Source organism: Ambystoma mexicanum, chromosome 14 (assembly GCF_040938575.1).
Source record: "Ambystoma mexicanum isolate Mex_15411 chromosome 14, UKY_AmexF1_1, whole genome shotgun sequence".
Classification (NCBI taxonomy): domain Eukaryota; kingdom Metazoa; phylum Chordata; class Amphibia; order Caudata; family Ambystomatidae; genus Ambystoma; species Ambystoma mexicanum.
Window position 1 is genome coordinate 87,890,244 of NC_090940.1, and position 12,881 is coordinate 87,903,124.

At 46.5% G+C, this 12,881-nt stretch overlaps 1 protein-coding gene across 7 annotated transcripts in view; it reads left to right on the forward strand.

Moving 5' to 3' along the window:
• Window positions 1-12,881, forward strand: part of RYR3 (ryanodine receptor 3) — a 1,751,462-nt gene that overhangs the window by 883,931 nt on the left and 854,650 nt on the right. For all 7 annotated transcript variants that reach the window (XM_069638568.1, XM_069638566.1, XM_069638573.1 and 4 more), the window contains 2 exons: window positions 644-1,445; window positions 4,418-4,618. In XM_069638568.1, coding sequence (XP_069494669.1) covers window positions 644-1,445; window positions 4,418-4,618 — 1,003 coding nt within the window. The remainder of the gene's footprint in view (window positions 1-643; window positions 1,446-4,417; window positions 4,619-12,881) is intronic.

The following is a 12,881-nucleotide window of genomic DNA, read 5'->3' on the forward strand; positions in this document are numbered from 1 at the left end:
AGAGGGATTAGAAGTCCTGCCCCTGAGCTAGGTAGTCAGGCATTTAAGCCACCTGGTCTCCTCATCCCTCTGGTCAGGGCAGCTAGGAGTAAATAAAGGTCAGGCCATCATCATGGGTGTCTTACATGATTATGACGATAAGCAGATCACTAAAAAGAAAGACATCTATATTCAATGGTGGACTGCCCTGTAAGAAACTCTCTGCCAGGATACTCTTTTGAATGGGTAACCTATTTTTGATATTCTCGTATTCTCTCTCCTGTATACTCTGTCCACTTTCTGCCGTCTCTCCTCCCAAACATCCATTTGAAGTAAAGAATGTGTTACACATTTTCCAGTATGGTCTTCAACGCTCTTAACCAATCGTACATATCAGCTTTTTGTTATGTTGAACTGCTTTTTAATCTTTATATAAGGCAAAATGTAGTACAATTATTTTTGGGTGGGTAGCACCCCCCAAGCCCTGCTTTGAAGGGTTGGTCTTGCTTGCTCCAGTCGTTTGCATAGTGTAATATGGGGGCACTTTGTAACATATTGTCAGGGTCACTAGTGGTTTGCAGCCCACCCCTTTCAATATTGAAGAATGGATATTGTTGACATACATTGCACAGAGCATAATTTCTTCTTTTGCCTCCCGCCACAGGTGTGTTGACATCTTGGAGCTCTCCGAGCAGGAGGACCTGATGAAGTTCCACCACCACACCTTGAAGCTCTATTGTGCCCTTTGTGCACTTGGCAACAACCGGGTTGCCCACGCACTATGCAGCCACGTCGACCAATCGCAGCTGCTCTACACAATAGATAACCAATATCTCCCTGGCCTCCTGCGCTCAGGCTTCTACAATCTGCTGATCAAAATGCACTTGGAGTCGGCGAAGGAAGCCAAACTGATGATGAACAATGAATTTATCATTCCAGTCACTGATGCCACCCGTCAGATCAGGCTGTATCCGGATGAGAGGAAGAAACATGGGCTGCCAGGTGTGGGGCTCACCACATGCCTGAAGTCACCGCTGAGCTTCTCCACCCCCTCCTTCATCATGACGAATGAGGAGAGGCAGCAGAACAGTCCTGAGATTCCGCTGGAGATACTCAAGACGCGGGCCCTTGGCATGTTGACGGAGGCCGTGCAGGGCAGCGGGGATCACATCCGTGACCCAGTAGGGGGCAACGTGGAGTTCCAGTTTGTGCCTATACTGAAGCTAATTGGCACCCTGCTCATCATGGGTGTCTTAGATGATGATGACGTTACGCAGATTCTGCTGCTGATCGACCCTAACGTCTTTGGGGAGCAAAGGGAAGAAGCAGAGGAGAAAAGCGAGAAGGAGGAAGTGACGCAGATAGAAGAGAAGGCTGTGGAAGCAGGCGAGGAAGCTGTAAAAGAGGCCAGATCTCCTGCCAAGGGGCTGCTGCAGACCCGCCTGCCCGAGTCAGTCAAACGACAGGTAACTCACAGATATTGGTTTAACTGGGTGGTCAGGCAACCACAAAGCATCCCGCCACCCTGTTTAAAATCTACTCTTGTTTGAGAAAAGATTCACATTTGTTGCACTGAAAGGTCTGCTCTACAGCCTCTTTAAAATAGCATGAATGCCTTAGCTCTTATGCCAGGGAGAGCGGTGACAATTTGAAACACTTGTGTACAGGACATGCACGTTATAAATGCCATATCATATCATATCATGCCTTGACCTGCCAACTTTAATTTAGTGGTGCACTGCCAAATGTTGCACGACAGATTGCAATCTGGTCTTGCAGAATCCAGTCTCATGAAAATGTATTTTCATTGTCTGTGTTTTACAAATGTACTTTCACTCAAGCAAAGCCTTAATCAGAATAAATCAGCAGGTGGGATTATTTTGACACCCCTACTATTTCTGCCCTCCCTTTCTGACTACCTCATTCCTTTAAGTCACTTTAAATCTCTTCATGTTCACTTTTGAAAAATCCAAAATGTTTGTTTTATTATTTATATTCAATTAGTACCTGGTGTGGGTGTGGTTTAGGCCTCCAGCCAACGAGGAGGCTCAGAATGGGGGCTTTAACACATGGTACAGCCCCCTGTCCAAGCATGCTCAGAGCGGGAGGTCGCCATTTTACCCAGCCGGATCACAGGTAAGTCAGCACTGCCTGCATCCCCTTACCCCCACCCACTTTTCCACACATCCTCTCCGCCCCCACCTTACTCTCCTTGCAAGGCCTGGTCCCTCTTCAACGCCAGGAACACTAGTGGTCCTGGCGCATCACCGACCCGCCAATAGAAATGGATAAGGGACTATGTGTAGTTCCCTTGTCCCTGATCCATGGTGGCCATCTTTTATTCTTTTTTATAAAGTTGTGAAACGGCAAAGACATCATTTCACAACTTTAAAAAAAACACTATTAGTACTCCACTACAACGTGCCGGGTACTGATAGCAATATTATCCGAGCAAGAGGGCCATTACCTAGTCTGGTAATGCCCTGGGCTTATGTTAAAAGCCTTGCTTCGCTCAGGCTTGTAAATGCTGCCTCTGGCCATTACTTGGCCTGATAATGCTGCCCCCGCTCGGGGAATATTGCTTAATTGTTTTCGACATCAAATACATAATGGAACATTGAGTTGTGGACCTATGTTAGACTTTTCCCTGAAATGTGATGAAAACAATTTATATCGAAATGAATTTAACAATGAATTAAGAACACTTTGAGACATAGAAGTTCGTGGAAGATAGGCTTTTGTCCTCTGCCCTTTCCTTGACTACTCTACACGCATTCTCCAAACTTGGTGCAGACCTTCCTCCCCAGTTGCCCTGCGCACCTCACAGCCCCATTTTGATTAAATGCAGAAAGTTATCTACCACTCAATGCTGGTTTGGAAGAAATATTAAGAAACCCATCAGCTGGATGATTTGGAAGGGGTGATGATGGCAAAGGTACAAGGCTTACAGTAAAGTGGTGGGGTCTCATGTATCTACCCCATTACACTGCCCTGGACAGCTCACCACATCTATAGTGTGGCTGTTCTCTGGGGGAAGCCCCTATACATCCCGTTTTCGCTGCCCCTTTTTACTCTGTGCTCTTCTATATGACCAGCACCCGAAATCCCCCCTTTTCTTCTACCCCTGGTCCTTTGGCCTGACCTACATCTGCTGGACTGAGGCAGCCTGCGGTGAAACAGCAGCCGTGAGACAGTGGGATACTGAGTAAAGGTAGTCAACTGTTAGGCAATTTTGCATAAGACTCCAGTCTCAAGGACCAGGGGTATGGCACACTTCTGACGGGTGTACAATAAAATCCTCACTTGAAGGAGTGAACTTAAGAAAACTCATCGAAATGCCACAAAATTGACATCTATACACTTCGGACAGGCCCAAAAATCAGCTTCCGCCACGATTCTGAATCTCTCTCAAGAGAGCCCACATTACTGATGGGGGTCCTACCCATTTAAGACGTCCGTCCATGGCACGCAAATGTGTCTTTATCTCAACCCAGCACCTCCTGAGAGAAGGGGCAGATCCCCAGAGGGTTTGCTTATCGCCAAAGGTGGGTGTGTGTTTCTAGATAGAAGATCTCAGGTGTTGGAGCACACAGGTTTAAATCCTATAATTTGCTGTGTCCCTCCTGTCCTTTCTCTTTACAGTTAAGATCTGCACCCAAAGATGATTCTGACCTTGCCACGTGATTTATAATTGTAGTTCATCCATCCAGTGCCTTCACTTTTGACCCATATTGGGATGAAATGGAATTATTGTTTTAAGTTAGGCCAATATTTCTTGATTACAGTTTGAAACAAAGCAGCCCCCATACTCACATGTGTTTCCCAGTTTACCAATGATCAGTGGTGCATTTTTAGGAGTGAACTCAGTTTAGCTGTACAGCATAGGGTGAAAGAATGCCATTTATGAAGCCAAGGCTTTTCATTGATACAAGGAAGGGGTAATGCCATGTAAGCTGATGGGTGAAATAAAACGTTATTATTAATACACTCTAGCAAACAACAAGACCACTTGAAATGAACAACAATCGAATCCAGTCATACTGCGAATATCCCACGTTTTTAATATGCTACATAACAGCAGACCTAAACGTGTCTTCTCACGTTGGGTATCTGGGATTAGAACTCCAGTCCCTAGGTTCTCAGAAAGTAGCTTGACCACTGAGTCAAATCAATATGTCTCTTTCCACTACTGTAGGACATTTGAAGTACAGTCACCCTAAAATGCACTGTTCCCACTCAGCTTGAACTTAATAGATACACTCTGTGTTCACACAGGTTGAATTTCCAAGATTTGCGCTATATTAGGTTACAGTGGCCGTGCAGCACACTCCACCAAGCTCTCTGCCCACTTCATTGATAAATGTTTCCTGAGATTTCAGCAGTCTGTATGTTGATTTTTTCCAGTCCACTTAATAGATCTGTATGTTATTTTCTCAAGATGTGCGAGCTGCTCAACTACTTCTGCGACTGCGAGCTCAAGCACCGGGTGGAAGCCATTGTGTCTTTCTCAGACAGCTTTGTATCCAAGTTGCAGTTCAACCAGAAGTTCCGCTATAACGAGTTGATGCTGGCGCTTAACATGTCGGCTGCCATGACGGCAAAGAAGACTCGGGAATTCCGCTCTCCCCCACAGGAACAGGTGAGAGACACGTCCAACTTGCAACCTTTTCGAAAGAGGAGGGTATCAAGCAAATTAGCGTGGTTGGTTATCCAGACCATTCGAGTTAACGTTCCCGTGAGTAAAATATAGAGTGTGATCATGACTTTAATGTAGAACTGATTCCAATCCAAGCTCCCTAGCACCTCACCTTCATTGCTTCATAAGCCATAGTTGGAAGTGGAGGCCTCCAATCACCAGCTCCCCTTGCATACTCGATTCGCCTCCCTCCTCCACAGCCCCCATGCTTCCTCCCCTGGCTCGGCCAGTGTTCCCAAAGTGTGTTCTACCTGCAGTGTTCTTTGCACATGCCTAGTTCCAACGGTTTGCACTTAAAGAATGCAGCCAGTCTTTTGAATAGTAAAGAGGACGCAGCATCCACCAGGCAGTCTGTATTTCAAATGATCCTGCGTTCATCTTCTGATTGGACCAGCGAGCCGATCTGGCAAGAATGAGGAAGGGAGATGTGCATTACTCCTGTTGGGGAATTGTGTCCACTCACCTGGAACCAATTAGGGTGCATGGGGGAGGGACAAGTTGGGGCCAGTATCTGCAGCACTGCTGAATGGGCGACCTCAAAAAAGTGCAAAAAGGGTGAGATCTTGGATAATCTATGCAAGGATGCTCTCCTGTTGTGTTCCTACTCTTCTCCAATTGTACTTGTTTCGAGAAATGGATTAAAACAGACTTGCCTGTGAGGAGGTTACTACATTCACCAACAGGCTAATGTCACTGTAGGGCAAGAGGCCTACACTTGAGTCATATGTTAGGCTTAACACACTTATTTGTTCCTTTAACTTTCTATTTATGAATTGTCCTAGTACCAAATTTAGTGCCAATTATAACAATTTCCAGTTATAAACACGCTCAGAAGTTCAAGATAAACCAGAGTCCACCATACACAATTATAACCTTCTACAAAAAGAGACATAAGGATAGGTATCAAATTCAGCACATACACAACATCACACACAGGAGAGGGACAGATGGAGTTGAGCGAGCAAGTGTAAACATGTACTTGACATGTTTTTGTCTGTCCTTTCTAATGGATTCCTTCTTCCCACAGATTCCTCTTTGATATTCTATCTCCAGCACTGCTGCCCTTCGGATGTGTTTTCACCACCGGGGGGCGCAGAGTGGCTCCACGTCAGCTCTGATCGACTCCTCTATGTGCCCGGCAACATAAGTGAGGCCGGGGGCCAGTATTTATCAAGGCATCGTACCCCATGACCTCTGTTCCTTTTTTCCACGTGTTCACTATGCTTCGAGAATGCTATTACAAAGTGTACTTCTGCATCATCCCCCACTGGGGTAAAGCCCCAGGTTTTAAACCATGTGCAGATTGTTGGATACAGATGTCTGTTTCTGAACCCCCACAGGGTTTGTCTTTATTGCCTGGGGGAGAAATACAATCCTCCGGATAGCCGATCGTGCCATTCCATGACTCCAAAGGCCTCGTGGGAGCGTATCACGAAGATTTTCACCTTTTGTCACCACAGTTCTAGGCACAGAACGGGCCAGGGAACAAAACCAGCCCAGAGAGAAAAGAAGAAGCAGCATTAGAGGTCCCTATTCCTGAGCGGTTCTTCCAAACTCCATTATTCTTCCTCTTCGAAAGAGTAGTCACAGATCCAGGGACTGAGATTTCTGCCCAGCAGGTACTGTTGCAAACACAGCCCTGCTCCCTGGAAGATCGGGAGACTTTTTGGTTTAAGATGCTAGACATCTTTGCCAAGGCACCAATGCTGTGTCGTCTGTCTCTGCACTGGTGACTTTGATGAGGCCCACCAGACTTGGACAAGCCAGCAGGGACACCTCTGGAGACCGCACACGTATGAGCTCATTCTCAGCTCCAAAGTATACGGACCCAAAATGGTGCAGAGAGGCTCCACCTTAGGGTGTCAAGTCTTCGAGTTCAAGCCCTCTGTTCAGGCCCCTCTCCCCTTGGAAATGCCAGTGTCGGTCGGCACCGGCAATACTGGAGCTCCTCAGCACTACGTCGCACTTCCATTGGGTAAGTTCACACCAAGGTTTCTTGAACTCTTTGACAAGGAGGGTGACCCCATTCCTTTTGGATTGTGACCACTCGACTCCAGAGCAACGCAATATTTGCCAAAAGAATTCTACATGGAAGGAGAGGATCTGTTGGAATTGGCTTCTAATTTGCAAAAGGCCAGCCAGCGGCTTTGATACCTTCCCATATGTGGACACCCTTCCAGCCCCGACTTCAGGAAAACCTCACACATCCTTTCAAAAGATCATAGCAACAGTTATGGACTTACTGTGAATGTCAGCCTCCACCAGTCCCAAGGCTACATTCATGCTCACAGACATCCTGTGTTTGGGTGCCCAATGGAAACTTTGCTGCTTTTTTACCCGGCAGTTGGAGGCTTGGAAGAAGCCAGCCTCGGTCCCTACAGTCATCCGAGACCAGACCAAGAAAAGTCATGTGGCCCCTTCAGACGCAGCATTTCTCTCCTCCCATCTATCTCCCCTTAGAGCTCGGAGCTGCAGGCCGCTGCAGCTAACCTGAAGGCCCTACCTTTTCCATCGTTACCTCTTCATAGGGAGAGCAACGGTTAACTGGCTGGTGGCATAAGATAGTCACCTCTGGTAGCCTTGCCCTAATGGCGCGGCTCGCATCCTGTGCTTTGGATACATTTTCTTTTGACCTTTGGGCTGTGGTGTCAGAGGCAGCTGAAATTCTTGTGGCCGGAGATATGGGACAAGGTGTTAATGCCCTTATGAAGGATGCCAGAGAGACAACCTCAGGATCCGCTCTAGACATCCAATCAAAAGTCCTGGACATGACTTTTGATTGGCACACCATCTTCAGGTCTAAGGAAGACGACTCTTTGCAAAGGTTCAGTCATCCAGGACCACAGCAAAGTTCTTGTGCTGAGCTGTATAAATGAACTCTGCTCCTGAGTATAACAGAACTCTGCTCCCACTGCTCAGGGTAGAGGGTTTTGAGAGCCAAAGGAGGGGTCGTCGTCTCTGATGCGGTGCCCACTATGCCATCAAGTATAAAGCCCCTGTGAACAGGACTTCGTACACTATTCCCCAGTGAGGGGAGAATATCCCTGTTCAACGAGAAGTGGCATTGCACCACATCTGACACTTGGGTCATGCAAGTCCTGGACCAGGGGTATTGCTTCCCTTTTCTCCAACATTCTCCAGAATATCCACCAACCAGTTCCGTTCTGTCACTGGACCCTCTCTTATTGGATGGGGTACATCAGCTTCCTGGGAAACGTGCCATGGACCTAATGTAGGGCTCAGAACAAGGCAGGGCCTGGTATTCTCTGTATTTTCTGACTCTGAAGGCAGGCGGGGGTCTGCATCCCATCTTGGATCTGTGGCTCTTGAACTTATACATGTTCAAGGACTAGTTCAGATCCTTCAGGCCCTCAATATGCTGGGCTGGCTGGTGTCTCTAGACCTCTAGGTCACCTTCTTCTGTGTGGCTGTACTTCTCAAGCATAGGATGCAGCGAGATTCAAAGTGGCGCCTACCCACTCCCAGTTCATGGTTCTGCCATTCTGCCTCCCCAAATCTCACTAGGAGATTCACGGGAGCCTGCAGATCACTTTTGGGAAGTTCCCCCAGGCCTACCCATTGGCTTGGACCAACATTCGAAAACACATCCCTTGATGAAGGGATACTATGTCTTGCATCCACTCTCTCTTACTAAGAGAGGTGTGCTCAAGCACCTATCTCTGAACCAAACTCATATCCTGAAACCGTAGCCAATAAGGTCTATGGAAGGCTCCCTACAGAGTGGTAAACCAGTAAGTAACACCGGCTAACTTGCAATGAACGCTCTAGGGTGGTGACAGGAGCTAGTCTCTTTCTCACTGTCTCTCTCTGCCTGTCTCTTTGTCTCTGCCTCCCTCTCTTTCTCTCTCTCCCCAAGGAATTTGACCAGCTGTTGCAGGACTCTCTCTCCATGGACACTTGCGTGGGACACCCGTAAATGTTCAGACTCGCATGGCGTGTTTTTGGGGGGCCTGGAAGTGCCAACATGGTAGAACCCATCCATCATGCACTTGCTTCTTACAAATGTAGTACCTGTAGGTTCCTGCACATCCTGCTGTTTGGAGAAGGCCAGTCCCTCTCTCTTCCTTGGGAATTCCCCAGCAAGTGTCTGCTGTACAAATGGCTGGTGTAACCTTACACAGGTGCACCACATCTGTGCAATATACATTTGCTGCACTGCTGAGGTCCAGTCTTTCAAAGGGATGAGAACAGGGCACGCATCAGAAGATCCCTTGTCTCCTAAAATGAATTGAAATCTATGATTGTATAATTACAATTATACCAAAGTCCAGCAGGATTGATGAGCTCTGTCTTTCAAACTGTGATCTCACAGATATAGAAATTAGTCGGTACTTACAGGTGGCACAGCGGTCCGGTGCTAGAGGCTCAACCAGACACAGATTCAAATATTTTCTAAATGATTGTTTAAAACAATCTGTAAGGTAACGGTGAGGGTACAATTGATCTATTAGCGAGGGGTGAGCTATAGACACTATCAAAGTTTACAGCATTAAAATCAAAATGTAAAATAACTATTTTCAGTAGCTGTTTTATGCCATCTATGCGTTGTGGCAATTCACTTGCACAGATGCTGGGTATCCTGTTTCAGACAATCATCCTGCACAAGCATGTTTCTTCAGGGTAATTTTAGCAACACTTTGAGATTGCCAATTATCGTCTGTCGTTCATGGTAAGCAGAGGTTGGGCAATACCCTGGAGAGAGGTCTACATTATGCTATTTAAGAGACAAGCGCTGCTCGATACCTAGACACCTTCAGAGTTTCTGTAAGTCCTCAGTGACATAGAGGCAGTTTACCTGAGAGCCGTAACCCACCTCCCAATTGTAGGGTACCACCTCTGGAATGTGCAGTTCAGACGAACCATGAGAAATGTGAAAACATTTGAATTATCATCTCTTTTCTGAGCTAACGACTTGTGGCAGCAAGTCGATGGGCATCTGCCATGCACAAGTTGAAATGTGGCACCAACAGTTAGATCTGAACTCTAGGTGTGGCCATTGGCAGGAATCCCTGCACAGTAGGGTAGGTGTACACCCCTATTCAGCCCAGAGAGGCGCATCGCCAATCCTCCACCCCTGGTAACTTAGGGAGAGTCGCCCAGCATCATGCCCGTGGCATGAATCGTTGCACAATGTGGCTAAGCATACTGGACCCGGAGATTAGATCTGGAAAACTCCACCCTCAGTGACTCAGGGTTGTAGCAGCATCAGGCGGCACCCAGACTCGCCTCCAGGTGCAGCAGATGGCTTGAATTATTGCATGGTCTGCTGAAGTAGTGTACCGGCCTTACTCAGCAAGAGACGAGACTCACATCTGGGGACAGGCCTAAGTCTCTGTTTGGCAATGGAACCCATCCTGCCTTTTGGTACCTTGAAACCTGCCGTGTCTGGCTCCCACATTGCGTCTCTTCCTGAAAGGAAACGACAGAAAGGCAGTAAGAAGAAAAAGTCTAAATGGAAAATGGCCCGAAGGCATTCAGTTACTCATGTGTCATCATTGGCTCACAAAAAGCACAAAAACAACAGGAGACCCTGTTACACATCCCATAGAGTAGATGCGCAAGCTCACTGTTCTATCAAACAGTGTCCTTTTGTACAGTCTTAAATCACGCCTCTGACACCGCTGCCCTTCAAATCCCCCCAGCAGAATGAGTGGTCTTTCTGGCCTTTCTTAGCCAGCTGCCACAGGTAACTTTATAATTCCACTCGTGCACCACCAACTGGTAACTCGAGTGTCATAGTCTTTACCATGCGCCCCATTGTCGGGTAAAGTCATACCCATACACAGCTCTTCTGCACATGGGTCTGGTAGCACAAGGCATGCAGAAGGGAACCTGACTGGTATCATGTCCTCCCATCTCATCTCAGAGAGCCTTTGCAAACTTGAGGTGCTATAATAAAGGGTATGTAGCCAAGGAAAAGGGGCATGGCGGCAAATTGTTTCAGTGATGTGGTGCTAGTAGATGGTGGTCTTGCTAATGCATCTGATAATTGTTCAGTAGATCCAGTTCACGATGAAATCCAAACAAGTGCCCAAAATTGGTTGATCGAAATGCTGACACAGGAACCAATGATGATGATTTTGAGTATTGCAGTTGCAGCTTGTGCCCAACATGCCAACACCTTTTGGTGTGCACTGAAGCTTTTCAGGTCCTTTGAATTGAGGCATTGGTAGTGGAAATGAAGATCCATTTACTTTGGTAGCTTCACAGTCCTACCTTCAATAGATTGCATTCTCCTGCAGTTTCCTCATCTGGTAGATATCCCTTCCAGCGCCAGCTGCTCAGTATCTTTTTGATAGGGGGCGTAGTATTACTCAACATCAACCATCGATCCATCTTGTCTCGGCTGCTCCACTACTCGACTCTAGACATGATGCCGGTGCTACATACAACACATCGCTTTCCCCCAGTCCCTTAATTCTGCACACTCAGCACGCTGTTTTCGAAACGTTCTCTTCAGTGAGAAATTGTTTGTTAATTTGTCATGGATATGCTGGGCCCTAAAGGTTCGGGATTCAAATGTTGCCAAGACTGTGGCTTGAAGAAGTCATGGAGGATTTGTTGGAATCTCCTGTACTGCTAGACAGATCAGAAATGTTTTCTCTATCCAGAGAGTTTATTCTTTAGATTCAGTTTTTACTGGCTGTCGTGCAAGTCTCAGTGCAATACCTTAAACACTTTTACTCCTTTTCATTCACTGTTGTCAATGCCAGGCTCTTACTTAACACAGAATTGTTGTTTCCGAAATGCAACTTCTGAAGCTTATATTCTCAACACTCACACATTGCAGTATCAAAGGTTTCCTAGGTAACTGTGATCACAAACTGGACTCTTACTTTCAGTCTGAACCACTAATTATGGCCAAAAACGAGTACACTTCTGTACCTTTATGCTGAATTGAATCTTCCTAAAAGGTTTTAAACAAAAATACCTAAATTAGCTTAAAGACTTCACTTCCCATGAAGCTACTTGCCGCACAACTTGAACGCATGCGCGTATAAATGAAGTCTGACCAAATTCAAGAAATCCAAGCCGCGCGAGACGCGACCTTCGAGTCAAAGTTCCTGCCAGTCTTTTTAAAACTCTGTTCCTAAGGTATTGTTCAAATGCTATTGTTACAGCCCTAAATCCATGCGACTGTGATTCTAAAAGGTGCTGTGTAGCGCGCAGCATAACTCCTTGCACGTTTTGTGTTTTTGTGTTGGCGCACGTGACTTCAGCGGTGCGGGAACAAATGAAAACACGTTTCTTCACTGCTTGAAATATTTACAAATACGTAGAAGCCTCCCACACAAACTTTCTTCATATTTTCACATGAAAGGATGCGGTGCCCTCGGGCTTCTCCTATTTCACTAGTTTAATCCTTCCAGTTTACGCACTTCTTTTGCTCGCTGTAATTGGTATTCTGCAGTCTATTTTACTAAATTCAGACAGCGCTCCAAACAGATATCTGAATTCTTATCAAGTCAATTGTAATTATTTACAGTTTTCAGAAAACATTTCTTTTCTCCATCTGCGTTATAACGCTACAAGGATTAACTATCGAAACTCTGCTAATTGTCTCTCTGCGCCTGTCTAAACGCTGTGCTCTCACCAGTTATTATTGCTTGAAGGTCCTTTCTCAGCAAACTTGAATCTTCAGGCTTAAATTGTCCAGAAAGGTATTTCTTTAAGAGCTACTAAGAAACTTGACTTGTACTCAAAAGGAAACTAATGCAAGGTACTTGGGCAAGGGCAGCAAAGACAATCAGCCCTCAACATTCTGAATTGGAACCCAGCTGCTCAGAACATCCATCTTGGCCTGGGCTCCAACCCAATCCTCCATTTTGAGCACTGTACTCAGAAGATCTCTGAGGGAAGAGATTAAGGAAACTAAACAATCTTTTTCCCTTGCTTCCAAAATCACTCCCCACCTGCTTAATACAACCAGCCTTACCCACCAGACCCCGGATTTCCCTGACAAGTCTCTGGCACGTTCAACCTGAAGGCCCCAACCACGAGAAGAACAGACACTGCAAGAAAGCAAAGAAGCGCTCACACTCTCGAAGTGGGTTGCGCTATTCGTCCTCCTCATCCTCCCAATAGAAAAAGGGATGCCATTGGCGTAGACATGACTCTGATTCGTTGGAGGAGTGGGCTAACTCCTGTCCAGCTGCAGACTTGCCCTGAGGGAAGAGTGGGAGGC